Source organism: Scophthalmus maximus, chromosome 18 (assembly GCF_022379125.1).
Source record: "Scophthalmus maximus strain ysfricsl-2021 chromosome 18, ASM2237912v1, whole genome shotgun sequence".
Lineage (NCBI taxonomy): Eukaryota > Metazoa > Chordata > Actinopteri > Pleuronectiformes > Scophthalmidae > Scophthalmus > Scophthalmus maximus.
The window spans coordinates 13,675,172-13,700,469 of NC_061532.1; the positions used below are offsets into that span (position 1 = coordinate 13,675,172).

Here is a 25,298-nt window from a genome sequence, read left to right on the forward strand (position 1 = left end):
ATTCATTTGACCATCATATTTCCTCGTAGCATTTTGCTGAGCTTGAATTGAATCTGTGGGAAAAAGAAGATATCTACGCACTATATCATTGCATATGAACTGTAATAATGTCAGGCTTTAAAAATCCTCCTTGGCAGGCAGTTTTTCTTTTTATATCAAACACTGGAGCCATGACTGGAGGGCTGACGCTACCAGCTTTCCTCCCTTTCTCTTTTTTTTTTGTGGTATTCTCGGCCTGGAGGCCGTAGTTATCTGTCAAGGCTTGCTTGTGTGTAGCACTTCCAATTGTCCATGGAAACACAACATGGTGGAACTGAAAAGGTCAAGGAGCAGAGTTTTGAATGCCACCAACCCGCTCTCTGCATAAAGCGGTGATTCACCCACCTGGAAGGGCAAACGGTGGTAGCATACAGGAAGTCTTGCAGATCCTATATTCAGTGTTGATCTGCGATGATGGGCGAGTGTCTCTGAGCTAACAGCTGCTTTGGCATCTCGCTGTCCCACAGGTTACCTGTCCAAAGTGTTGAGGAACTACACCGAGCAGGCCTGCGAAGGGGACTTCCTGTCCGTCCGCTGCCCGCCACGCACCACCGTCACCGTCCAATCGGCTTTCTACGGGAGGAGAGGCGCCTCTGACCCCCAGCAGTGCCCCCAGGCCTACCAGCCCCTGCTGAGTTCTTACTACGCCCGGGAGGATGATCGATACTGTTCCGTGTCCACTGCACTACAGGTGATGATCGGAGCGCGCACGCACACACACACACACACACACACACACACACATTCCTGATTGTTTCAGAGAAAGGTAGCTAGTATTTATGTATTTATTTTTCCTGAACCCCTGCATGTGACTGTCAGGCTCATACCTACAATGTCCCATGTATCCTATAGACCCCGACTTGGATCTCTTCTGTGAGTAACACTCGCATGCTCTCACCCACCCTCGCTTTGGGGCTGTAAATTCCCCCGCGAGAGAAAGTGTCCTGTAAAAGGGTCAAATTGGCCAAGGGTTAAATTTGGGAGGACCACTGATTATGTAATGCTTTGTGAGGAGGTTTTCCGGCAAATTACACTCTCTAAAGAGGAAGCAGGCTTGCATGTTCCCGTCACACAAAGCGATTTCATGGGGTTCTTGCCTGCGCATCCTCTCCTAAATTGGGATGTGGCGAGACTGGAAGCCTCGCTTTGCGGCACCAACACAAACACACACAAACGCATCCTGTTAAGCATTCATGCGGCTGTTTTGTTTATTCTTAGTCCCATGCCTTCGAGCGTCGGACACCCACCGTTTCCATAACAGACCGGACGGCTATGCATGCACACAGAGAATGCATTGTGCCGAAGTGAGAGAATTGCTGACTGCCACCCATATAAGCAACCCTGGAGGAACCTGTCCATGACCCTTCTTCTGTTGGTATTGCCAGTTCGGATTTACAAGAGCTGCAACTTTTTTATTTTTTTATTTTTTTAATTAAAGATGATATAAAACATATTTGACAAATTAAACGTTTGGAATGATTAAAGTTCATCCACTGCGCACCGCGAAGGAGCGGGCCAAACAGCTGACCCGTCCCTGGAGCAATGCTGCTAGCATAGTTTTTTTTTTTTATTTCACAACTGAAGATATTTCTTCAAACGGAGGAAAACCTGTGAATCCTCACATTTTAGAAGCTGCAATCCGGAAATGTAACTTCTAGTGCTTCTGTTGTGTTTAAATTCGACCTCGAGGAGAGGCTCTGAGCGGAATCCACTCGCCCATTCCTCCAGCAGGTGGGATTTCAGCTCAGGAGAATGCAGTGTGCTGGAATGTGCTCACCTGGGTTACGGCGAGCTTAAAGATGATGAAACTAGAGAAGCAGCAGGATGCCAGGAAATGAGCGGAATGGAGCTGGAGAGTTTTCTTTCTCCTGCCCCCCCCCCCCCCCCCCCCCCCCTCCTGACCTGCTCCTCTCCGCTCTGTATTCCCATGGCGACAAGCAGCCTGTTTGAAGTGGTTTTAGGTTTACCCGCTGCTGGTCTCACCATCGTTGGCTTATTGTTCTTCACCTTCACCTCTCTTTGGTCTTCTCCCGCTCTCTGTCACTCTTTCCCCCTTTAGAAAATGCTGGACGAGTGCCAAGACAGAAGGAGCTGTCAAGTCCTTGTCAACAGCCGCGTGTTTGGGACAGACCAGTGTCCTGGCAGCAGTAAATACCTCATTGTCTGGTACAAATGCAGACCTAGTAAGTCCCTCATCGCCTCGTCCCGCCGACGGCGACACACATTTGTCCCTCTCTGTGCTTGCACCCTTCTGTCTCTTTTCTCACACACCTCCACATTTAGTCAGAAACAGACCAGGGGTGGGGTCACTTCATATGCACTTGGGACAGCCACATTGCAGCATTAACAATCAAAGGAAATCCATGTTCTATTTGATCTTGTTCATTCAACAGCCCTAGCTCAGCTGTCTAGCAGTGTATTATAAAGTGTCTGGTCATTGTTAGAATCCGAAGAACGGCTGGGCATTCAAACAGGAGGAAATGAGGTTTTGGTTCGGGACTATTTCCAGTTTTGGATTAAAACACATTGGGTGACCAAGGGAGCCCATAATGGTGAATGTGGAACTGACCTATACATTTCAGCCCCTGTGTATGTTGCATTTATTATATTAGGTATTGACAATACAAAAACAGGATAATCATTTTGTCAGCTACAGCTTTTAAACTTGGCATGTGTATTTAACCTTGATGTCAAGGAGATTAAATGATCATCTCTCAAAGCATCTACCTTTTAATACACTGCATTGTGCGTCACAATGTCTATGTGAGTCTTTCGTGCTTCTGTCAAACCCCTCTGCTCCTTGTGAAAGGGAAAAAAAAACTTGTTGCATGCCTCCTCCTTTTTCCCTCTCCTTCCCTCTCCCCATGAGCCAGGGAGCTAAGAGTATCACTCCAGATTTGAGCCACAACCGTGCAGTAATCCCACCCAGATTCTAGTCTCCATTCATGGCTCAGTGCTGCTGAGCCGAGCTGCACTGACTTGTGCAGCAGTTCACACTAGAGTGACCAGAAGTGGGCATTAATCCACTGATCCCCCCCCCCCCCCCTTCCCTCCCCGCTTTTTTCTCTCTCAGCCGAACCCTGGGGCCAATCAACAGGTCTTTGTTCACCGTCACTTAACCAATGACTTCTCAGGGGAAGAGAGAATGGCCACACGGGGTGTTGGCGAGGTGCAACGGGCAGGTGTCACTGCCTCTGAAAGGAGAGGTGGACAGAGGACGGAGGACAGAGGAAGTGAAGGAGAAAGGGGTGTAAGAACAAGAGTGAATCCATCACCAAAAGATAACACCAACCGGTCCGGCCCCTTCTTTCTGCTCTCCCCTCTTCCTGCATTCCTGTTCCACTCCCCACATGGATGCAGAAACGACTGCTGTTGTGTTTTTATTTGCCGGCCAGTGGAGCTGCTCTGGCTGTCACAGGTCACTGTGGCTGGATGTGTGTGAGGAATGCCTCTGCAAGGCTCTACACGTCCACTGAGCAACTCTACCTCCGTTTCTGCCTGTTTACACTGAATTGAGGGAGGCCTCTGTTTTTTTTTCTGTGCTTATAAAAAAAGCTACAGAGGTTTGATGAAATAAAAAATTATTAAAAGAAATATTTTCTTAAATACTTGCAAAACTATTTTCATCAAATTTTGTCAGAACAAGAAAAAAATGGTTACTTAATGTATAATGGACAATGCGAGACATTAATGTAAAAGGGTTTTTAATTACATGCAATCAAATTGCATAGAAATCTAATATTTTAGCCATAAATGAAAAGTTAATAAGATCTAAGTAACTTAAGTTATTATACTATGCTCTGTTGTTATTTGCAACATTTCATATCCTCTCTTTCCATATCCACAGACGAGTATAAGAGTAAGGTGGTGTGCGAGGACGAGAGGATGAGGCTGAGCTGCAAGCGGGGAATGCAGATCGCCGTTTACTCGGCCATGTTTGGCCGAACTCAACAGGGAACCCTGGAGTGTCCCCTTCATCACCGGAGGGCCCCGTCAGTAGGTGAGGCACATTCTTACTGTCACGTTGCAGTAGCCAAGGAAGCTGCACTTGTGTCAAAGGACCAGGAGCTGGTTTACCGGGATGAAGCAAATATAAGATGGTGTCATGACTTAAGTATACACAAGGTGGAGGTTTGCATTGTTGAATTAAACTGGGGTTGCATCATGAAGCTAGTTCTCGAATAGAGATTACTTAGAATATTTACACATACAACGGAGCCAACTGACATCACTAACATTATCTTGATAACATTTGACCCGTTTGGATTAAAGCGTAAAATAAGTCATAATAATAAGTCATCTCACCTAATATTTGAAATGTTGTAAAACAGAAGATTATGAATCACATCTCAATAACCAAACAAAATGTACCTCAAAGTACAAAACATTGAAAATGTCAGGCTAAATTACTAAACGGCGCCTAGCTTAATAAGCCAAATAAGGTTATATTTGTACCTGCATGAATACTACAAACTTTTTGTTTTGTAGACAAAAGTTTTACCTTTATCGACAAAAAGGATTGACAGATATATATATTTTTTTGCCTCGTAGCTTGTGATGCTACAATGACTTTCACTAGCTAAGACACTTTTTTAAAGTTTTGATCGTAGAAACTTGTTTTGTTATTAGCGAACCAGTTATTTAATTTGCTAGTAGTTCCCTAAACTTGCAAACTTGCTACTTGAGTGACTCTAGGCTAGTTGTAGTGCTAAGGACTTAAAAAGGTCTTAAACTACAAATGTGATGAATTTGCAAATTGGTGCCAGTGCAACCTCCATCCGTCAGTCAATCTATCAATCAATCATTGTTACTTTTATTTTTTTGCAAATTGATATCATAGCAACAGGTCAGTCGGAGGTCAGGAGAGGAGTGAGATTTCTTACATGAAGACGCAAGCTGACAATGTAAATCAGGTCTGCTTGGGTTTGCATGGTGTTTACGCGAGTCTCCTTGTCCTGCTAATGACTGTTATACATATTAATGAAACTGCCGAGTGGAACCTAAGGTCAATCTGGGCTTTGATCTTGTCGTAAGACTTTTCTGTGAGTAGAACATACCTGGCGTCATGAAGCGGATGGGGGTAAATAAAGCATTTCATTGATGAGTTTTTGCATGTCAGGGCTCGAACACCTCTGCACCACAAACGCAACTGCAAACACTTGCCAGGCTCTTGACTCCTGCTGAATCTCTCCCTCATAAATTTCCCTTGCCTTGAGACGCTGTCGGTGGATTTCATCCATTTCCTCTACGGCTCTAGAACAAACGCTGTTCTGTCACACCCGTACTCGACGTCAGCTATTCCAACACGTTGGCCTTTTGCCACCGGGATTAATAAATCAACTTTCAGAAAGATGTCAACTTTAAAAATTCTACTTCCGAGTAATTGGGATATATAAAACCACCAGCACTCAAGCTCGGGTCACCACTCTGCACACAAACATGCACACACACACATTGTCAGGGGGAATTGTGGAGGAATGTAGATCAGATGTCTCCGTCATCCAAAGCGCAGAGTTTGGCCTCGTAGAAAAGGGACAGTATTGAGTTCCCTCCAAGTATGTATGTGTGTGTGTGTGTGGGGGGTGTATCTGGACGTACTCTAGCTCTTGTTTGGGAGAATGTTAATGACTCTAAGCTTGGATACATGACAAGTCTTAGTATAACCACAGCTACTGTGGCATTGGCCCTTGCCCTTTTTTCCTGGGCGGCTCATTTATTTTCACCCAAGTCTGCGCTGTCTTTGTTTTGTTAATGTATAGAGGGAAATGTATGAATGAGGTTCATAAATAAGTAGCCAGAGTGGGTGTACGTTAACTGATGAGTGTGTGCTAGCAGCAAACGGGAAGCCTACACGCCATTGGCTATGACACAAACTGTGTGTCTGTGTGTGTTCTTTATGACCTCCTTTGTGACACAACGGGGTCAAAATAATAACACAGACGTCAGTCACAGAGAAATCAATGACATTTATAAAGAATAGCGTGTGTGCGTGTGTCTGTGTGTGTGCGTCCGTGCGCGTGTGTGTGTGTGTGTGTGTGTGTGTGTGTTATTGTGTCCCATATGAGCATCGAGGGCTGCTTTGAAGCAACCTCAGCCAGTCCGCCCTGCATGCAGGTGGACCAGGAATGTGCGACAGGTAGGTGTAGCGGGTGAGACAGGGCCGGACTGATATCTGGTTTCACTCCCGGGATTAAATACAGGAGCCGAGTTCCCGCTGCACTGATGGAAAATTGACTCCACTGTTGCAGCTGTGCAAAGGCCAGATTACAGCTGCGGAGAAGTGGTGTTCACTGTCAAATCACATGTCGACCTCGCATGTGTTTACCTCAACTGAACACTCATCCATACACAAACGCCTCGTTGTTCCCGCTCACCCTTTCTGCAGCACGCTCTTCTATGTATCCCCATCACATGGACACGCGTGCACACGCGCGCGCGCACACACACACACTCGCACCGCCCACAACCACCTCCTCGGGCTGTTCGGCTCTGGTGGTGCCCTGGTGGGATTTCCCCTGTCAGCTCCGTCTTTGATGTGGCTCCCATGTCACCGGGAGCAGGAAGTGAGGGTGTCTTGAGTGACAGCTCAGACACACACCGTTAATTATTTTCAAATGCTTTTCCGCCCTCTTTTTTTTTTTTTTTGCCCTCCTGTCCTCGGCGGTGTTTTTTGTGCGTTGCGCGGGCGTGTGTGTTTCCGTGGTTCTGTGCGTCTGAATTATCTCAGGTCTTGGCAGTCCAATTACGCCGTGGGTTTGCACCCAGAGTATTTTGATTTTCCCTTTAAATATGTGTTTGAATGTGCCAACACGGTAGGTAATCGTAATCTCCCTAAACTGCGCCGCCCTGGCAAGCTCCTCACCCGCCTCAGGTGTGAAATCAACGCCTGGACTCTTAACGCTGGGTGCACCTGCCCAGGTGAACTCTGGGTAGTATTAGGTGGAGCGAGATTGCAGTGTGCGGTGGCCAGGGGATTTGCTTGTACACTGTTTACGCTACTTAAGAGTCACCTTACAAGTTCTGTTTCTGTTTCATCCCAAGACCAAGATTGTAGTTTAGCATTGGCCACCTGCCAAACAGTGGTAGATTTAGTTTTTTTTCTTTGAGCGAACTGTGGACAGCCCACCAATCGTCACGAGCTACTTCTGTACTCTACAAATCATATAGCTTGTGAATTTTTACGCAGCGTATTTGCCGTCTCGGAGAGCCGCTATCTGCTTGCTTGTTTAAATCCAAAAGCGCTGGAAAAGGGTAACGCACAAAAACAAGTGGACACACGGGGATGTGCGCGCAAAAGTCGGGACCTCTTTGATCGCGTCTGTTCCTCGGTTTCGGGGTGGGGTGGGAGTGGTGGAGTTGGACAGGTCCCGGCGGTGATGGAGAATCCTCAAAGCAAATGGGGCCCGTTCAGTTCTCCTCTCTCATCTGCCCCATTACCATCACACACACACGCCCCTTGACATCTAAATAGTCCCCCGTGCTTGGCATGCAGGGTCTCAGGCTGCTTTTTGTTTTTGTTTGTTTTTTATTTGAAAGCTTCTGCGCTTTCACTTTTGAGTATCCGCTTCAGGCCGAATTTTCCAACTGTAAAGCTCGGGCTGGTCGGCAGTTCAAAGTAGCTTTTAAAAGCTGAGCAATGCACAGGTGCCGTTCAAATTTAACACTTGGCTATTGGAAGCGTGTTCCAGTTGTTAGGGTGCAAGCCGCTTCGCTGTAACTCTATCTGCATCGCTCCTTGACTTTGATGCATAAGGAGCAGATAAGTGACGGGTTGTTTTGGACTTCAGATTGTTTGTATGGCAGCTACTGAGAACTTCACGTGATGAAAGGTCGATGCAAGGTGTAGTTTGTTGGAAATCAGACGTGGTGTTTTTAATATCTAAAATAAAATGTTGTCAGTGCAAGAACACGTGACTGGTGCTGCTGACTGATTTCTGACTCTCGGAATAACCTGCTATCAACTTACAGCTTTAAAAAAAATCTGTGCCATGCGTATGTGCATTTGTTCATGCATGTGTCTGTGCAGGGACGTTGTTGTTGACGTGAAACATACTGTACAACTTGAATCCACTGTGTGTTAATCCTGCTGAATGGACCATTTACGGTAAATGTGATCGTAGGAAAGGAGAGTGTCATATTCTTTAATGGCTTTCACAGAAAGCCCTTGCCGTGTGCACGTCCTTTCAACCCAATCATGGCATCTGACTGTAAGTCACTTTTCTATTATCCAAAGACGTTCAGACCCAACAACAATGGCTTAATCCTCCCTATCAAATTTTATGTATCCCAGGTGAGTCAGCGGCGAGGAGGAGGAGAGCACTTGTGGCAAGCTCGTCCGCCCATTGTCTTGGAAATTCCAGTGAAGGAAAGGTGTGCGTGGGTGGAAAAGTGGAAGGATTGTTACGGAGAATTTTCTGGGAAAGGTTGCTGAGGATACAGTGTGTGTGTGTGCGTGTGTGCGTGTGTGCGTGCGCGTGTGTGTGTGTGTGTGTGCGAAAGGCAGTCATGGGAAAACAGAAGTGGGAAAGCAGTTCATGTTCAATGTGAGGACACAAGTTAAAGCTGCATTCAGACATGCACTGAATTCTGGACATTTTCCATGAATTTTTACGGGGGGGGGGGGGGCTGTATGTTATATGGTAAATGTTTTTCGGAACTTTTCCTGACAGCCGACCCCCCTCAAATAATTTCCGGCAAATAGCCGAGAAAGCCCTTGTGAGGGTACAGCAGATAAAATCTCTGGCGCCACCCCTCACCTGAATATTCCGGGCATTTTCCTGCTGTCGTGAACGCATCTCACTCGGACAATCTCCTGCTGCGTCCCTTATACTGTATGTGAACGGCAAACTCTGGGAAAATGTCCAGACCCCCATTTTCCCGACATCTTGCAAAGTTCATGTATGAAAACAGCTCAAGGCCGATGCTCACTCACGCAAGCAGAACGCACAACAGATGACGGATGTGAAACGAAGTTGTTGAGCCATGTGGAGGTGCTGCTGGTACAGGGCAGCATGTCAACACTAACACACGTACACTGACAATGACAGTAGGCGTGGGCGATCAGCTATGAGTCATTTTAGGGAGACGTACGTTTTGTATCTGACCTCTGTGTCAGTGTTTCCCACTGTGTGTGTCTGTCTGTGTGTGTGTGTGAGTGAGAATAAGTGTGTGTGTTTGTGTGTGTGCTTGTCCGCGGGAAACTCCTCCTTTTCCTCAGTTGTTGTGTGTCTTGATGGAGGACCTGAACCACAGGCCTGCTCTTGTTGGGTGTGCGGCGGAGAGAGGGGTTGGTGCACCGGCTCGGAGGTGGTTGAGGGTAAAGGTTAGAGGTAACGGGGGTTGTTCATGGCTATTCCCCTCTCTCTCTCTCTCTGTCTCTCTCTGTCTGTCTGTCTGTCTGTCTGTCTGTCTGTCTGTCTGTCTGTCTGTCTGTCTGTCTGTCTGTCTGTCTGTGTGTGTGTGTGTGTGTGTGTGTGTGTGTGTGTGTGTGTGTGTGTGTGTGTGTGTGTGTGTGTGTGTGTGTGTGTGTGTGTGTGTGTGTGTGTGTGTGTGTGTGTGTGTGTGTGTGTGTGTGTGTGTGTGTGTGTGTGTGTGTGTGTGTGTGTGTGTGTGTGTGGCTTGTTCTATGCTTGCCTGTCTGTGTTAAAGCCGCTAATGAGAGCCAGAGGAGGTCAGATCCTGAGGAATGCTCTTTTAAACTACATTGTGTGTGTGTGTGTGTGTGTGGTTGAATGTCCGTGCACGTATAAGCCAAAGAATAAATGTGTGTGTGCGTGTGTGTCTCCATCCTCATGTCTCTATCTGTCTCCGAACCACCCCAGCCCCACCCGACCCTTCTTTGGGCCCCCTGCTCAAGTAATCACCCAGCCTGGAATCAAAGCAGCAGCTAATGGGGGCCTGCCTGTCAGTATAGACAACCTAGTCAGGGGGGGGGGGGAGTTCTCTGCGTGGCACATAGCCTCGAGCGAGCCCTCTGGGAAGGAAAAGTCTGAGAGAGGGAACGAATTAAAGCACATTCTGCAGGCATCTAAAGAAACAAAAGGGCGAGGACATGAGATTCACTTTCACTGTATCAAACTTTTGTGGTTAAGACCTTGCCTCTAACTTTTAACATCACCAAGAGGTCAATTATAAATAAATGTTGCGTTCTGCTTATTTAGAACAGGCAGTCACATCCACAGGGCCAATGTGAACTTGTGTGCATGTCTGGAAAATTGGGTTCTGGACAGGAGAAGGGTTCGGATTGTCCGAGTCAGAGGCGTTCACAACGGCAAAATTCCTTTTTGTCTCCAGTTATCCAGTCACAGCCCTCTGGTTCCCGCCGTCTTCCACCTCACTACATTCTGGTTGGGAATTCCAGTCTGTCGTCTCCAGCAGGGGAGCGTCCGGTTGCCGCCTTTTCGAACAGTGTCAAACACTGATGCTTCACACGTTTTTGACCTGGACTTGGACTTTTCCCACAAATATTAAAACTAAGTGAGGTGTGGTCTCTCTAAAGCAGGATTACACGGTTATGGACCATTCAAAGAATTTCCGATGTTGACACTGTCCGTGACCACCGGATTGCCGTCCTCCACTTCCTGACTGGGACATTTACCCTTTGACCTGTGCCATCATTTTTTTCTTTCTTTCTGATCTCCCTGTGTCTCTCTGGGGCCCACCGGGGCAGAGGGTGCAAGACCCCAGTGTCCACTTTCAAAGGCTCATCTCCGTGTGTTGTTTTGAGGAGCTGGGTGGACTTCAGGGGCCTGAGAGGCATCCATGCGAAAACCAGGTCCATTCACTTTGCCACCAAAACCCAGGGGGAGGTTCTTTTCTATCTATATTAGTACTCATCACACCGCCGTTTGCAGCGTCACACAAACACTGATTCCACTGGGAGTGCACCTTTTCAGGAAATTTTCCTGTTTCCAGTTCTGGTTGCCATAAGATAAGATTAAGATGTACCTTTATTCCTCCCATAATGGGGAAAATTGGGCATTACAGCAGCAAAGTGGACAGCAGAATATAGAAAGAAATTTAAAAAAGCAATAGTAATGTAAAAAGTATAACATAATATATAAAAGTATATAAATATTATATAAAGAGCAGTAGCAAGAGTTGTACATGGAGAATAAATATAAATATTGCACAGTTGGTTATTGCACTTTAAGTGTAATAAAATATGACAAAAGGAAGAATGTCCACTCAATGTATTATTTGTTCTTCTTTTCATACTTTATCAAACCTGATGATTCTTGATAACAGTTACAAGCTCACTAACTGTGATTCCGTGATTTTCAAACAGGGCAGGACAACACATGCAATCAACAAAACATAATGAAATGCATTTCACTGGTTTGTCTGTAATTGATTGTGATTGTAAGAAAATCTAGCAACAACAATTTTCATTACGCGCACACACACTCGCTTCCCATAATTTCTAGACCAATCAATTGATCACAACACCAGTCAGCAGACCACTTTAAGATTATGTTATTTTAAAATGTGGGCACATTAAAGTAGCGCAGCAGCAGCAGCAGCATTAGCATATGATCTTCTTCTTTAAGCCCTGTTGTAAATGTGAGTGAGGAAGGAAGTCAGAGCGGGAAGAAAAAGAGAGAGAAAAAGCCTCATCTGTCCATCTGCGGTCCGCGGAGGACGAGAGCTGCGGAGGAGAGAGGCCGTGGAGGAGCTGCTGGGTGCTTAGTGATGATTAATGAGGATCCCATCCATTAGTCAGTCTGGTCTCTGTACACAAACACTCTGAACACACACACGCAAACGCACACACACAAACTCTTACTCACCAACACACACACACACACACACACACACACTCTCACACACACTGGATCAGGTATCCCTTTAAACAATGTGAGGCCCCAGTAAGGTTTCTCTGTGTGGGTCTGTTGTGGACAGAGGCTCCACCGTGGGAGCTGAGGGAGCCTTTGTGTGTGTGAGAGATGGCCCTTTACTGTCTGCAGTATATGGTTTTTCAGGTGCGCGTGTGTGTGTGTGTGTGTGTGTGTGTGCGTGGGTCCATCTCCACTGAAGCTGACAGAGACTCACGCAGTCCTTTTGTGGCCGAAGTGCTGCTTGTCCATCAAACCCTCAACAGGAGGCAAGAGAATCACGTGCAATGTAAACATTGAATATGTCTTCAGTTCACGTTTGAGTGGCTGGAGCCAGTGTTTTTTGCAAATGGCTTAAATCATCCAAATTATTTTTTGTCAACAGACTAACTAATAAAATAATCAGCTCCATTTCCCTTTAACTTCGAGTACTATTACAGTCTTTTCCTGAGACCTTCCTGAGAAATGAGTTGGGTTTTTTTTGTGTTGCCAGAACAGATGTGACTATTGAAAATATGGGAGTTTTACTTTTTTACCTGTGTGTCGTGTACCTAATCAGTGATCTCGTCCTCCTTCCCCCCGTGTCTCTGTCAGACTGCCAGTCGTCCGTGGCTCTGCACGTTCTCACCGCTCGCTGTCAGGGTAAGAAGAGCTGCCTCGTGCGGGCCTCCACCAGAGACTTCGGAGATCCGTGTTACTCTGGCACCAGGAAGTACCTCAGTGTCATTTACACCTGTGGTAAGTCCCAACGCACCCCTGCTGAGGGGCTTTTATTTTTCTGCCACCAGGGGGCGGTGTTCACTAACTAAAACTTGACTCGAGTCTATGTCTGTGGTGAGTTAGGCCCTAAAATAGGCTCTGTTATACTCTGAGAATAATTGTAAGTCTTTTTTAAGACCAGCGACTATCTCTAATATGGTGACTCTATATTTTCATTTTTCTTTTCAAGCATTTCATTAAGGAACATCAACCTCTACGCTCACTTTTGAGACTCTAGATGGTCTCTGTGTTTGTTTTTTGACCATACAAGTAGTTGTTTTTGTTAAGAGTGAGCGAGGAATGGCAAGTTCAAAGCTTCAAAACTTGTTTTCTATCCCCAGAATGTAGAAAGAAAAAAGAAAGGAAAAGAAATCTGGCATTGTATCTTCTGTTTTGACCTTGTGCCTGTGCGGATGAGGGAGCATGATTATCTTCCTTTTTAATCTGTTTCCCACCCCTGGGATAATCCTGAACTGTCAAGGCTGTAATTCATTAATCTCGTGCTTGGAGACGCACACACACGCACACACACACACACACACACACACACACACACACACACACACACACACTGTCCAGTCGCCTCCAGCACCAAGAGTTGATCTATCAGCTCCGTGGCCCTGGAGCGTCTCAAACCCGACCAAAATCATTTACACAAAATCCAGATCTGGAGCAGGACGAATGTTGCGCTGTGACGTTTGTTCAGATGAGTCCAGATTCCAAGGACTTCATTTGATGAGATTTGTTGGTGTCTACACTGGGCCTTAACGAGTCATTGTTTTGCTATGTAAGGTCCACCACCCCGAGGGCCTTTGTGTCCACATGATGTGCGATTGTCAGATAGTTCTTCAAGAATCCATCCATCCTTTATCTCAAGAACCGTAGGCCAGTGCGGACAAGAGTACACAGCCTGTTCGGCAGTGTTTACGCAGTCGGTTTTTTTGCTTGAATCGCCGTCTGACCTTCCTTATCTGTCACTGATAACACAACGTACTCTCCTCACAGCTCTGACGAGGAGTCGGGTCAGCTGATGTGCGAGTGTGTTTTGAGGAAAGGGGGCAGCGGAGTAAAGGGAAGGATGTGGACTGGTGTAAACGTTTAACAGACAGAGGCGAGGTGTGTGTGTGCGTGCGTGCGTGCGTGTGTTTGTGTGTGTGCGCGCGCTGTGAGGGGGTAATAGGTGGGTTTTCTGGGCTGTGGTCAGAGTTGAGAGCGGATGGATGCGAGTAAATCAGTCTCGTTGCTGTAGACATGAAGTCACTGGTAGCTCCAGGCTCCAGCAGAGTGGTAATTTTGGGGGATCCTCTTTCATTGGTGGTCGAGTGTGTGTAGAATTGACCCCATTTGTGTCGGAATAGAGAGCGGAGGATGTCTGTCTGCACATGATTGGTAGCGTTTGTGTGTGGTGTGCGTGTGTGTGTTTGTGTGCGCGTGTGTGTGTGTGGTGGTCTGTACAATGTTTTGTTTCAGATAAATATAGGGATGTCTCCTTAGTGATTGATGGCACAAAACCTTTAAACCTGAGAGTACTTTTTGATGGATATAGTTTAATTACCAAGCACAGATTAGTACATACGTTAACCCATGGATGGGTAAAAAGGGTTGGTTTTTTTCGGATATCCTGAGGAAGTGTTGGTCTTTGGGGCGATACATTATTTTAATGAAGTCCTTGCCTTGTCTCCTGAAAGCGCATAGCCCCGACGTTTTTCCATATTTTTTCGGGAGATGCTGTATGTGAGAACGCAAATGTCCAGGAATGTTGTTCCAGTCATTTGGCGTAACTTTTCCTACCAGCCCCCATGTGAAACTTTCTAGAGAATGTGAGAACACAGCAGGAAAATCTCTGGAAAATTCATAGCAAACGAGTGGGCGTGTAGATGACTGTAAACAAATACACTGCTGAGAGCTGATTTAACTTGGACGGTTGCGTGCTGCGTTCGTCCTATGTGGACGTTAAACCTCCAGAAAATGTCGGGACCGAATTAATCCGGACAATTTCTGAAAGTTAATGTCTGAAAACAGCCTCTGTCTGTGTGTGTGTGTGTGTGTGTGTGTGTGTGTGTGTGTGTGTGTGTGTGTGTGTGTGTGTGTGTGTGTGTGTGTGTGTGTGTGTGTGTGTGTGTGTGTGTGTGTGTGTGTGTGTGTGTGTGTGTGTGTGTGTGTGTGTGTGTGTGTGTGTGTGTGTGTGTGTGTGTGTGTGTGTGTGTGTGTGTGTGTGTGTTTCTCTGGGTGTTTCTGTGTGACAGCTTGCTTTACGGAACTCGTAACCCACCAAAAAATCGCTCCTGTCCTGTGATGACCTAAGTGCTATTTTAGTGGCTTGTGCCGCCTGGCAAGAACAGAATAATTAGGAAACTGTTTTACAAGTCTATATATCTGCGTGAATGAGTGCTGAGTATGTGCGTATGAGTAACTTGGTGTTTGGGTGTACGCACGCACACACACACACACACGCAGGCAGGCAGGCAGGAGTACATGTTTGATTCACAGTATAAACCCACTATCGGCCCCCGGCTCGCCTGTGATTTATAAAGCCATCAACCCCTCTGAGCTCCTGCCTCTTGCTCACACAGCCCCAGGGGTGGACGCGTTTCTTAGCAATAACACAGCAGCAAATGGTCTGAAACCTGCCATCAGTCTCCCAGCAGATCACACACACACACACACACACACACACACACACACACACACACACTCTGCTCAGCCGCCACTGTCAGGCTTCATTTAAAACCCCCGCCGGAGGAAGTCCCCATGGTTTGTTTATTTGTCAAAAAGAAAAAAAGTAATTCAGGAGCCCCATTGCAGATTTACTTTCAGCTCCAACTATTTGACATGTCATCGTTTTTAAGACAATGTAAGGTGCAGAATAAACTTGTAGCGATACGTTCTGTCTTGCAAATTATTCGTAGCCTAAACATGGAAATATTTACCCCCTTAGTGCGACCGTTGGGGATGGATGAATGAGCCTGCTTTGGGGCATTTTCTCTTCAAAAAGCCAGGTTCCAATGCGGCCCCCTTTTGAAGTCTCTCTCTTCTAATGTCGTGTTGATTATGTTGACCTCTGTCTTTTGAAGCTGGGGTGAAAAACTCTGACTCTCTGCAATTTGTGTACGTCTTTACGTTTGACTAAATATCATGGCTGATGTTGTATGCGTAGTGTGAGTGTGTATTTTTGGTAAAGTGCTCGTATAGCAGTTATGGGAAGGGTCTTCGTACAGCTCCAGCTCAACCAGACGTCTGAGTTCTGTCCCGCAACATCATTTTTCATATTTGTCAACATCCTTCCTGTGTCTTGTTGAGCGAAGAGACACGGCTCGAGGGCATCCTGCTCCTGCAGGCGTGTGTGTCTTTGTACCACGAAGGACATCCATAAATATGATTTATGGATGTCCATGATGATGATGATGATGATGATCGGATCAAAGCCGGAAAAAACTTGCTCTCCCCGCCCCTTCCTCCTCCTTGTGTCAGTCCCGGATCGAGGCCTCCTGTCCCAGAGAATAACGCTTTCCCACTCCTATGAAGTACTCATGCTTGGGACTTGATGAGAGGAGTCCCTCGCTCTCCCAAACTTGCCTCCAAGTCGTTTCCCCTCCAGAGTGTTCACTGCGGCGTAATGTATCGCCCTGAACACGCCACACAGCCTCTTTTGAACCACACTCTGTCATGGAAAACCTAATGAACGGGTCTAATTGCTGAGGAGGAAATTGATTAATTGTGGCACTTAGCTGGTTCACATTGGACCCCGGGCAGGTAAATGGGGGGTTTGATGGACGAGGCAACTCAGGCGTTTCCAAACCTGAGGTTGAAACCTCGAAATGGAAATAGGATCCCTAAAAAAAAAAACCCTAATGAAAGTATAATGAGCCCATTATTGTTGCATAACTGTTTTCCTATACGTGTCTACAGCCTCTATACTATGGATTTTGTACCGGATGCAAAAATCAGCAGCTCAGCTGTTGAACTGATTTTCCACTTGCTAGCTGCAATAGACCTTTTACTAAAGCAAAATGGAAAGCTCATGGTCTGTTTGGTTTCCTTTGCTGGAGCTTTTGAGCACATCACACAGCCTTTATCGTCAGATGGAGTTTTCCCTAGTTGTCACCGAACTACAGTAGATGTTGACTTTTATTTTTGGAGCACTTTCAGGACTTTTCGTTCAGGGCGGCTTAAATTTAAACTGTGGCTTTAAAATTCATTCTTGACCCTCGGAGCGAGCGGTTCCTGTCCTTGAAAATGTTGGAATTTCAACTCCACTTTAAAGAACATTTTAACCAGCGGTTAAAAAAGGAAGTAGCCTCAAAGCCTAAATTATTTATTTGTCCTGAAACAAAGTTAAAGAAAGTGGAAAAAAATATTCATCGATCTGCCGTTTAATCTGCATCTGCACCAAAATTGGATGGATTCTGCCCAGGCCCAGGCCCAGGCCCCATCCCTCCACCAAGTGGAGGTATAAATCAGTTTATTAGTTTTTGCCTGATACTGCTAATAAATAAACCAACAAACAGGTGTGAATGTGAGAGTAAGTGGTTCTTTGTCTCTGTATGTTGGAGGTATATTTTAAGGATGATGGACACAAAGAATTAATGATCAGTCATCGGTTTTAAAGTATCTTAGCAGGGATATTGTTTCTTTCTGTGCCACTGTGGGTAAAACTAATAATTGTTAATAGAAGCTGCCGGCTTCACCGTACTACACGGACTAAACCGAAGGCTTCGGCAGAGGTGTGGTCAACGGTCTGTGCTCCTGGTGTTTTTAATGGACGCGGTCCGAGCAGTGGAGACATGTGGCTGCCTGCCCGCGGCTCAAGCGTGGGGGGGGGGGGGGGGGGGGGGGGGGGGTGATTTAGATGTAACAGGGGAAAATTGGTGGAAGATAAAGACGTAATTCAGAAGCTTGAGGGTTTTGCCTTTGTCCCAATTGGTTCTGCAGGCATGCACACGGACACATAGGCACTAATGTACAGCTATAATGTAATGTAATGTAATGCAGCTCCGGGAGGCGCACACGTGACCGCTGCGAGCCAGCCGCGGACTCCTCCGGCCGCCCCGGCGCACCACCATGTCATGTCAGCAGAGGAGACTGTGGGGAAGATGTTTATTTTGGCCCAGTTGTGTGCTGCTGCAGTCCAGCCAGCCAGCCAGGCAGGCAGGCAGTAGCTGCTGCTGCTGCCGCCGGGCCCCACCACCATTCCCCCCCGTTGTGGCTCATCCTATAGCTGTAGGGAACAACACACGCGTGCACAGCTTTCGAGGAAGAAAACATTTCCCCCAGGATCCTGTGCACACGGGCAACGTGGGACAGTCTTCAGTACAGTCATAATGTCTAACTAGACCACGGTCTGGCGGGTCTCTAATCAGGTCCCGTCACGTCTCTGTGGTAACCCATTCAAACTGTACGAGCACGGTTCACACCTCATATATTCTCGTCTGGTTTTTTCTCCATTATTTCCTGAACGCTTCTACTTTGATCCATTCCAAGTAAAGACCTCCCGCAAAGCTTTACTGTATAACCGTGAGGAATATATGTGAATGTATCCCCTAATTCCTGCATAAGAAATACATGTGATCCAAGACTTCTAACGTGCGTCCGACGAATTCATATTGCAGAAATATGATTCATTTATTTTTGGAATACATGAAGATGGATCAGTTTCAGTTGAGCCTTTAATTGTGTTTCTGCCTTCACAACAATACTTTACTGTGAAGAACAGTTTTCCCCGACTCGGCTCGGACTTCACGGAATAAATTCTAACATCTTCACTTCATGGGTTTCAGTGTCGCTTGACTGAAGTTTTCAGGGAACAAAAGTGGAAAAAAAAAGAAGGAAAAAAAACATCACGGGGCCCTGTGTTTCATTTTGCTGTCAGTCATTAAACCAAGAACTTTTGATTGTCTCTTAATATTTAGCCATGTAATGTTTTTGCACATTTGACAACACTCTCATTGTACCTTACAAGTATCTTTAAAAGAAATGGAAAATAGTTTGAGCTCGTTCTCATATTAAGGGACAGACAGATTTTGAAAATGGCCTAAGTTCACCCTCAAATACTTAAGTGGTTACATCAGAGGAGTTGCTCTTATTATGCAGTATATGGCCGCGACCCCGCCAATTAAGTCTTTTATTGGACTAAAACAAACCAAGAACCTGGCAGAAGGTGTTTTAAGAAACGGCCTTTTGAGCCGAGACGGAGAGGGAAGCAGAAAGGAATGAAACGGCCCCTCTGAACGCTCCCCCGCCTCGTAACACAAGCCTGACTCGGCAGAAACGCCTGGAATAACAGCCGCAGCTGGCGCTCTTAGGAGCACCGCTGCGAGAAAAACCCACTGCACGTGACCTCGCCTGACCTGCGTGTGTCGGGGTGCCGCGTTAATAGTGGCTGTGTAGTCGGTGTAGGCCAATGCCCCTAGAAGGCGTTGAGTGTGGTTCGGTGTAACCTCATCGCTCCGGAGCTCTCCTGTCGCTCCGAGCACACGGTTTGACTCATTGTAGGAGAAAAAGTTTGACGGTGAAAATGATAACTGAAACTGGCTGGAAGTTGGTAAATCCACTTAGGGTGTGTTCTCTGGAGGAGGACAAGACACATGAAAGGGATTTTTTTCTTTTCTTCTTTTGGCGGGAATGCACTGTTGCCGCGGCGATTTGCTGATGCTAGTGGTTGTGGGTTTGTGCCTTGCCAGCGCGTTCCGTCAGCTTCAGCCGGTGTCTGCCCCGCACCACGTAGCGTTGACTTACATTACTGGTTGTTTGTGTGGGCGCACAAGAACAACACACCGATGGAATAAAAAAAAAACCCCAGGGTTAAATCACACTCGACTCCCGGTCCCGCCGAACGCGAACACACTCGGTTCTTCGCGGTGTGGTCATACATTACAAATCTAGTTTAATACCCAGCCGATGTGATCCCGGGGGGGGGGGGGGGTCTGTAAGACCTTTAATCAGATTAAAATAAATCTTGAACAAAGTGGATTTGGAAAAAAACAAGGCGTTATATTCCCTTTTAAGTTCTCACAGCTTCTCCGAATTTTCCCTCGCCCCCTTTCTTTCCCCTCGCATGTTTCACTCACCTTCTCTGCCCATGTACAGCTTTTTCACCAGGCACATTTGGTTTACTATGTTTCCACTGCTTCCTCAATGTGCTCCTTTCCCTTGTATACGGGAACCCCACAACCTGTGGACCTCTGTCTTAGCCTAAACGTCAACATTTTTTTTTTTTTACTTTGGGCCTAAATGGTTTATGCTGTCAGTATTATTCAAACGTCTCATTTCTGTTACTGAAGTTGCTTTTAACGGTTAAACTATGATTTCAGATAGATTCTTAAAAATGTGGGTGAACGGAAAGTGCATTTCTTAAATTGATAAAGAAAACAAAACGATATTAAGACCATTGAAGCAAACCAATTAAAGCTGGACCCATTACAGCTTCTGATGTGCTTACGCTGAAGGAAAAAAAAGGAAATTGTGTGTCTAGACTTTGTAAGTCCTAAGAATGGAAAATGTCCTTCAGGTGAAACACTCACGCTCAACTCACGACGCCACAGGATCGCTCAATCACTGTCAAAAGATTTGTTTTTTGTTATCGCTCCTCGATTGTGAATCATTTCGCCTGTTTGTGTTGAAGTACCTCTTTGCCCCGAGCCTGTGTTGCAGGGTTTGGCGTCTAATCACTGGTGTTGCTGGTACCAGCCCATGAAAAATAGAAAAAGAAAAGGTTGCTCAGAGTTTAGCGGAAGCTGGAACTGTGTGCACAGCCAGATGCTTTGATTGCTCTGTCTGCAGACTGCCTGGTAAACACGACGGGGAAGGAACATCAGAGGCCTGCACTGATAACGCAGGTGACTGGATAAGCGTGATAGGATCAGGGGCGACCAATGCGCGCCGAGCGCGATTAACTCAATTCTGACCTTTTGGGGCTCACGTTGAAGTGTGCATCATCACCTGCTTTCAGAAGGAGAAGATAAGCCCCCACATGCAGTGATCCTCTGATGTTATTAACACAGTGTCGTATCTAGATGCAGAGTGGTGGAGTAGGTGGATGCAGCCATTGTAGTCCATGCTAAGTGTGTTAGTCTGATTGGCAGGAATGTCAGATGTGTTAACTGCTTCGTCCGCTCCTCTTTATCTTCATCGTGTCTCATGACATTGTGGATAATCAATGTCAGTCTTCCGTCCTGTCTCTCTTGCTGACTCAATACTGACCCACTCAGTCCTGTGCGTGGCCCGTATAGGTCTCATCCTCGCGAAGCACCTATTATTATTGTGAGAGAAAAGAGCAACCAGGGCCGCCCGGTGATCATTTTGGGGGTCTGTCGCTACGCTGCCGCCACTTCTGTCCCTGTAATCACTCCCGCCCCCAACATAGGAAGCACTTTCCAGAGCGGAGGAATGTTCTGCGTTTGGCTCTAGGCCGTTTGTCTGCCTTAGAAATGTGGGATAATAGAAGCGTGCGGTGAAGTCAACAGTCATACGCTTGCGTGTTTGCACACAAATGCATGTGTACATGTGCACAAATGTGTACTTAAATACATAAAAAAAACAAAAGGCACAAACAAGCACATGAACAAAACTGAATGCACACAAACACACAAACATCTCTCCTTATCCCGTGGGTTGTTTTTTGTTTTTTTCCCCCAAATGAGCAACTGCTTCTTTGTTGGGCTGGAAACTGCAAAATAAGCAAAGCTCTGGACGAGAACTCGCCTGCCAACTTTGTCGGCTTCGCAAACTCGTAAACTGTGTACACTACTGTTTTCGTGTCACTGTGCTCATGGCAAAACAAAAACAAACAAAAAAACAACCAACCCCCCCCCCCCCCCCCCCCCCAATAGCGACTCTAGTCTTTTTTGTGATCCCTCGTTCACTTGTATGTGGAGTGTGTTGAATCACAGGGGGGTGCGGGGGGTTTGGGTGGGGGTGGTTGGTACTAATGCTTTCCAGTCTGTGGCTGGTTTCAGTTTCCCTCCTGTGGTGGACTCGGAAGGAGAGCGAGGGAGAGGGGAGAATTAGTGTGCGTGTGTGCGTGCGTGTGTGCGTGTGTGTGTGTGTGTGTGTGCGTGTGTGTGCGTGTGCGTGGGAGGGACAGTCAGGGGGTGGGAGTCAAAGGGAGAAACTCCCAAGGCATCTCCAACTGGAAATGGAGTTCTGCAAAGATGAATTTAAATCTTTCTGCAGATCTGCAGATCCACGCGGAGGAGAGTTTCATCGGGTAACTGTAGACTCGCAGTGTAAATGACACCCGCACAAAGTAAAAACCAATAAGCTTGTTCAGCAGACATAACTTAAAGTCAGAGACAGACTGTACGCTGAGAGTCACGAGTGTCTTCCCATGAAATACCTGACCGAGAACAAAGGCAGGCTGAATGCAAACACTGCCCAGGCTCTTATCTACGAATCGCAAAGGTTTGATCGGACTTAAGAAACCGCAAAGAGAAAACATCCGCACCGTACCCCAGGGGGAGCCGCAGCGCTCTGAATCGGTGACTGACACCTGTGAGCTACAGGGGACATGACGGAATATGTTGTTTCGTCAAACACCTGACAAATGTACTGAAATCTAATATAAGAAAAATTCTGTACTGCTGTGTAAACCAGTCCAGCTCATTGATTGGCGCAGCCCTGCCTAACACAGCCACAGACATAATCTCATTGTGTGTACAGTATATATTCTCTTGTTGAACTGCTCAGCTGTGGCACTTCACTCACATGCAGCCCGGAGCGGCCGGTACCAGCTTCCGCACCACATCCCACCAGTTGGATGAAATTCTCAGGTCATTTCCTGGAGCCGCACATTGACTGTTATTTTTCTTCATCTCTCTCTCTCTCTCTCTCTCTCTTCCACTCACTCATGCACACAGTCACAGCCCCCTCGTCCTCGTCGTCCTCTTCCTCCTCCTCCTCTCTCGCCCCGCTCCTTCCCTCCCCTCTCCACCTCTCTTTGACTGCTCACTCACACAGCAGTGGGATGTGTAGGTGGACACTACATGTCCCACTCCTCTCTCTCTCTCTCCCTCCCTCCCAGGCAGACTCACTCCCTCCCTCCCTCCCTCCCTCCCTCCCTCCCTCACCACCACCTCATCCTCTCTCTCCCTCTGTTGCTCTCTCTCTCTCTCTCTCTCTCTCTCTCTCCTGCTGTCACATTCCAGTTGTCCAAAGCCGGGTTTAACTTTCCCTCTCCCCGAGAGTAGGAAGGAAGGGGGTGAAACTGAAAAAGAAGAGAGGCATTAGAGGAGCACTCACTGGTTGTTCTCTCCGGATGAGAAGAAGAAAAGAAGAGGAAACTCTCTTTTCATACTCCACTGGGCTTACAAAAAGTGGGAGTCACCATAAAGGAGCATACCTTTTTTTACAAGGGGGTGTATATATACCTTTTTTCCCCCTCTCTCCCTCTGGCCCGACCCACGGTGGACTATTCACGTGAGCGCTTGTTTTCACGGCAAAGCTGGTCCTAGCTCTCCTGGCGGGACCGAGGGGAGGAGGAGGAGGAGGAGGAGGAGGACGGGGCGGGAGTGTTTGACAAGGCAGACAGCGGCACACACAAAACGCACGCTCTCGAGGGGAAAGTCACCGCCCGGACCCCGGAGGATTTTCCGTTCACCAATGAGCGTGTAAGTGTCACCTCGTCTTGTGTTTGAGCACCGCTTTGAAATCTCCTCTGCTGTGGTCTGGCTATTCACGCTGGTCGCTCAGCTGTGTAGTAGACCTTGTGTTACTTCAGGAGTGCGACCGTCCTCCTCGTTTTTCTGTCTCAAAAGCTTTGGATGTTTAATCCGTCAGTAGAAACTTTAAATCCCCCGTCTCGCGGCGCCCTGAGGGATGCCCTCGCTGGTTTCAGCTCCCGCTTTTGGAGGATGTGAGAGCATGTGAGTTTTAAAACTGGTGTGAGTTTGTGCGCGTGTGTCTGTCTGTCTGTCTGTCTGTCTGTCTGTCTGTCTGGAGTGTCTTGGAATTCCTGTGAAACATGAGGAAACAAGTGTTCAGGAGCTGAGAGGGAGATTTGCCAGGTTGACTGACTGGATTAGACGCTGACAGTTTCACCTGTGGACGGATGAGATCACCTGGATACACACGATTAAAGCGTTACCTGACAGCACCCTGCCAACATGGGTACCTTCAATAGGAACGGTGATACTCATCACATCGTCATGTTTTGTGTGTGTGTGTGTGTGTGTGTGTGTGTGTGTGTGTGTGTGTGTGTGTGTGTGTGTGTGTGTGTGTGTGTGTGTGTCTGTGTGTCTGTGTCTGTGTGTCTGTGTCTGTGTGTGTGTCTGTGTCTGTGTGTGTGTGTGTTTTCGAAGGTGGTCAGTGTTCTTATCCCAATGAGCTGCTGGTCGCCTGCGTCGGCACTGGAACAAACTACCGGCTGAAAACCAAAAAGGGGCAACAAGTCGTTCACACGCTCCAAATGCTGGCCGGGTGTTTTAATCCTCACTCGACATGTGTTCCATCAAAGACGTCTGCCTTGGGCGCAACACACCGCAGGCTTGACTCCGCCGCACAACACCCAAACACACGTCACCCCTCGTGAACAGGGCCGAGGGACCCTGTGAGCCGGGTTCGACCAGACAATGGCGCAGTCAGTTCCTGGGCTCCGAAATGACTCAAAGTGTTTAGATGGCGTGTGTGCGTGCGTGCTTGTGGATGTGTTTGTGTGAACATGTGTTTACAGTAGGTCGGTGCTCCGGCCTCCCCACACCTACCTCTCCCCGTCAACCAGGTCTCCCTCTAATCGACGCGCAGCCGCTGCCGCATAGCGCCAGTTTGCAGCGCCGGCCCCCCGGTCCCTCCCAAACCACAAGGGACTCTTTGTTTGTAATTTATGAATTAGTGTGTGGTTTCGGTTACGAGAAGAGAGGGGCAGGCCCGAGACTGACAGCGCATATAAGGAACGGGACCAGGAACAAGCCCGGCCCACTACGGCGCACATTTCGATTAGCTGGACGTTCACTGGCTCTTGTTTATTATTCCAGATTCAGCCGTCGGGATGTGGACATGGAGGAAGAGATGGCGATGACAGTAGAAAAAACGATTAGTGAATGGGTTGAATGGACTTCTCTGTCCTTTACCCCCTGCTTTTCCTTTTTCCCCGTCCTCCCGCCACACACAGGGCTGTGACTTCATGTTTGACAGTGCTGTGATAATGTGTGTAAATCTGCGTCCGGCCATCAGATAAGGCCGACTGCGCAGTTGTAAAAACAGAACGGCAGACCTTCTTGTGCTCCCCCCCCCGTTATCTTCACATCTTCCCGTAGCTCCATACACCCCTGCGCTCGCTCCGCCACCTCCTCGCTTCCCTTTTTCTCTTTTTCATTAAACGGTTTTATTTACTTTGTCTAGTCTGAATGGAACCTGGCACCGTACTAAGCTTTGGCCTGGTTCTCTCACAGAGAAGCGAAGGCCTCTTTCCTTTTCCAAGACCCTCATTTTTTTTCCTTCTCTGCTCTTGATTTGATTTTTATCCTTCTGTGTTCTCTGTTTTTTGAAAAACCCAGCATGCATTCCTAATGGTTTCAACTCTCCTGGAGGGGTGTTTTCCTTCCTTCCTGCCTCGCGTCCCCCCTTCCTTCCCTCCTTCCTTCCTTCTTCCTTCTTCCCTACTTCCAGAATGTGTCCCTTACTAAAAAATAAGTCATTTTGTGAAGTGAAACGTTGAGGGGGTTCTCCTGATAG

At 47.2% G+C, this 25,298-nt stretch overlaps 1 protein-coding gene across 7 annotated transcripts in view; it reads left to right on the forward strand.

The window, feature by feature from the left end:
* The window catches only part of LOC118290409 (protein eva-1 homolog A), a 221,191-nt gene that overhangs the window by 169,980 nt on the left and 25,913 nt on the right, over nucleotides 1-25,298 (forward strand). For 4 of the 7 annotated variants that reach the window (XM_035618055.2, XM_035618057.2, XM_035618059.2 and 1 more), the window contains 4 exons: nucleotides 507-730; nucleotides 2,099-2,222; nucleotides 3,887-4,039; nucleotides 12,468-12,611. In XM_035618055.2, the coding sequence (XP_035473948.1) occupies nucleotides 507-730; nucleotides 2,099-2,222; nucleotides 3,887-4,039; nucleotides 12,468-12,611 (645 nt within the window). Of the gene's footprint in view, nucleotides 1-506; nucleotides 731-2,098; nucleotides 2,223-3,886; nucleotides 4,040-6,031; nucleotides 6,176-12,467; nucleotides 12,612-22,755; nucleotides 23,237-23,472; nucleotides 23,492-25,298 lie in introns of those variants that run through there. The other 3 variants (XM_035618061.2, XM_035618065.2, XM_035618068.2) reach the window with 3 other exon arrangements.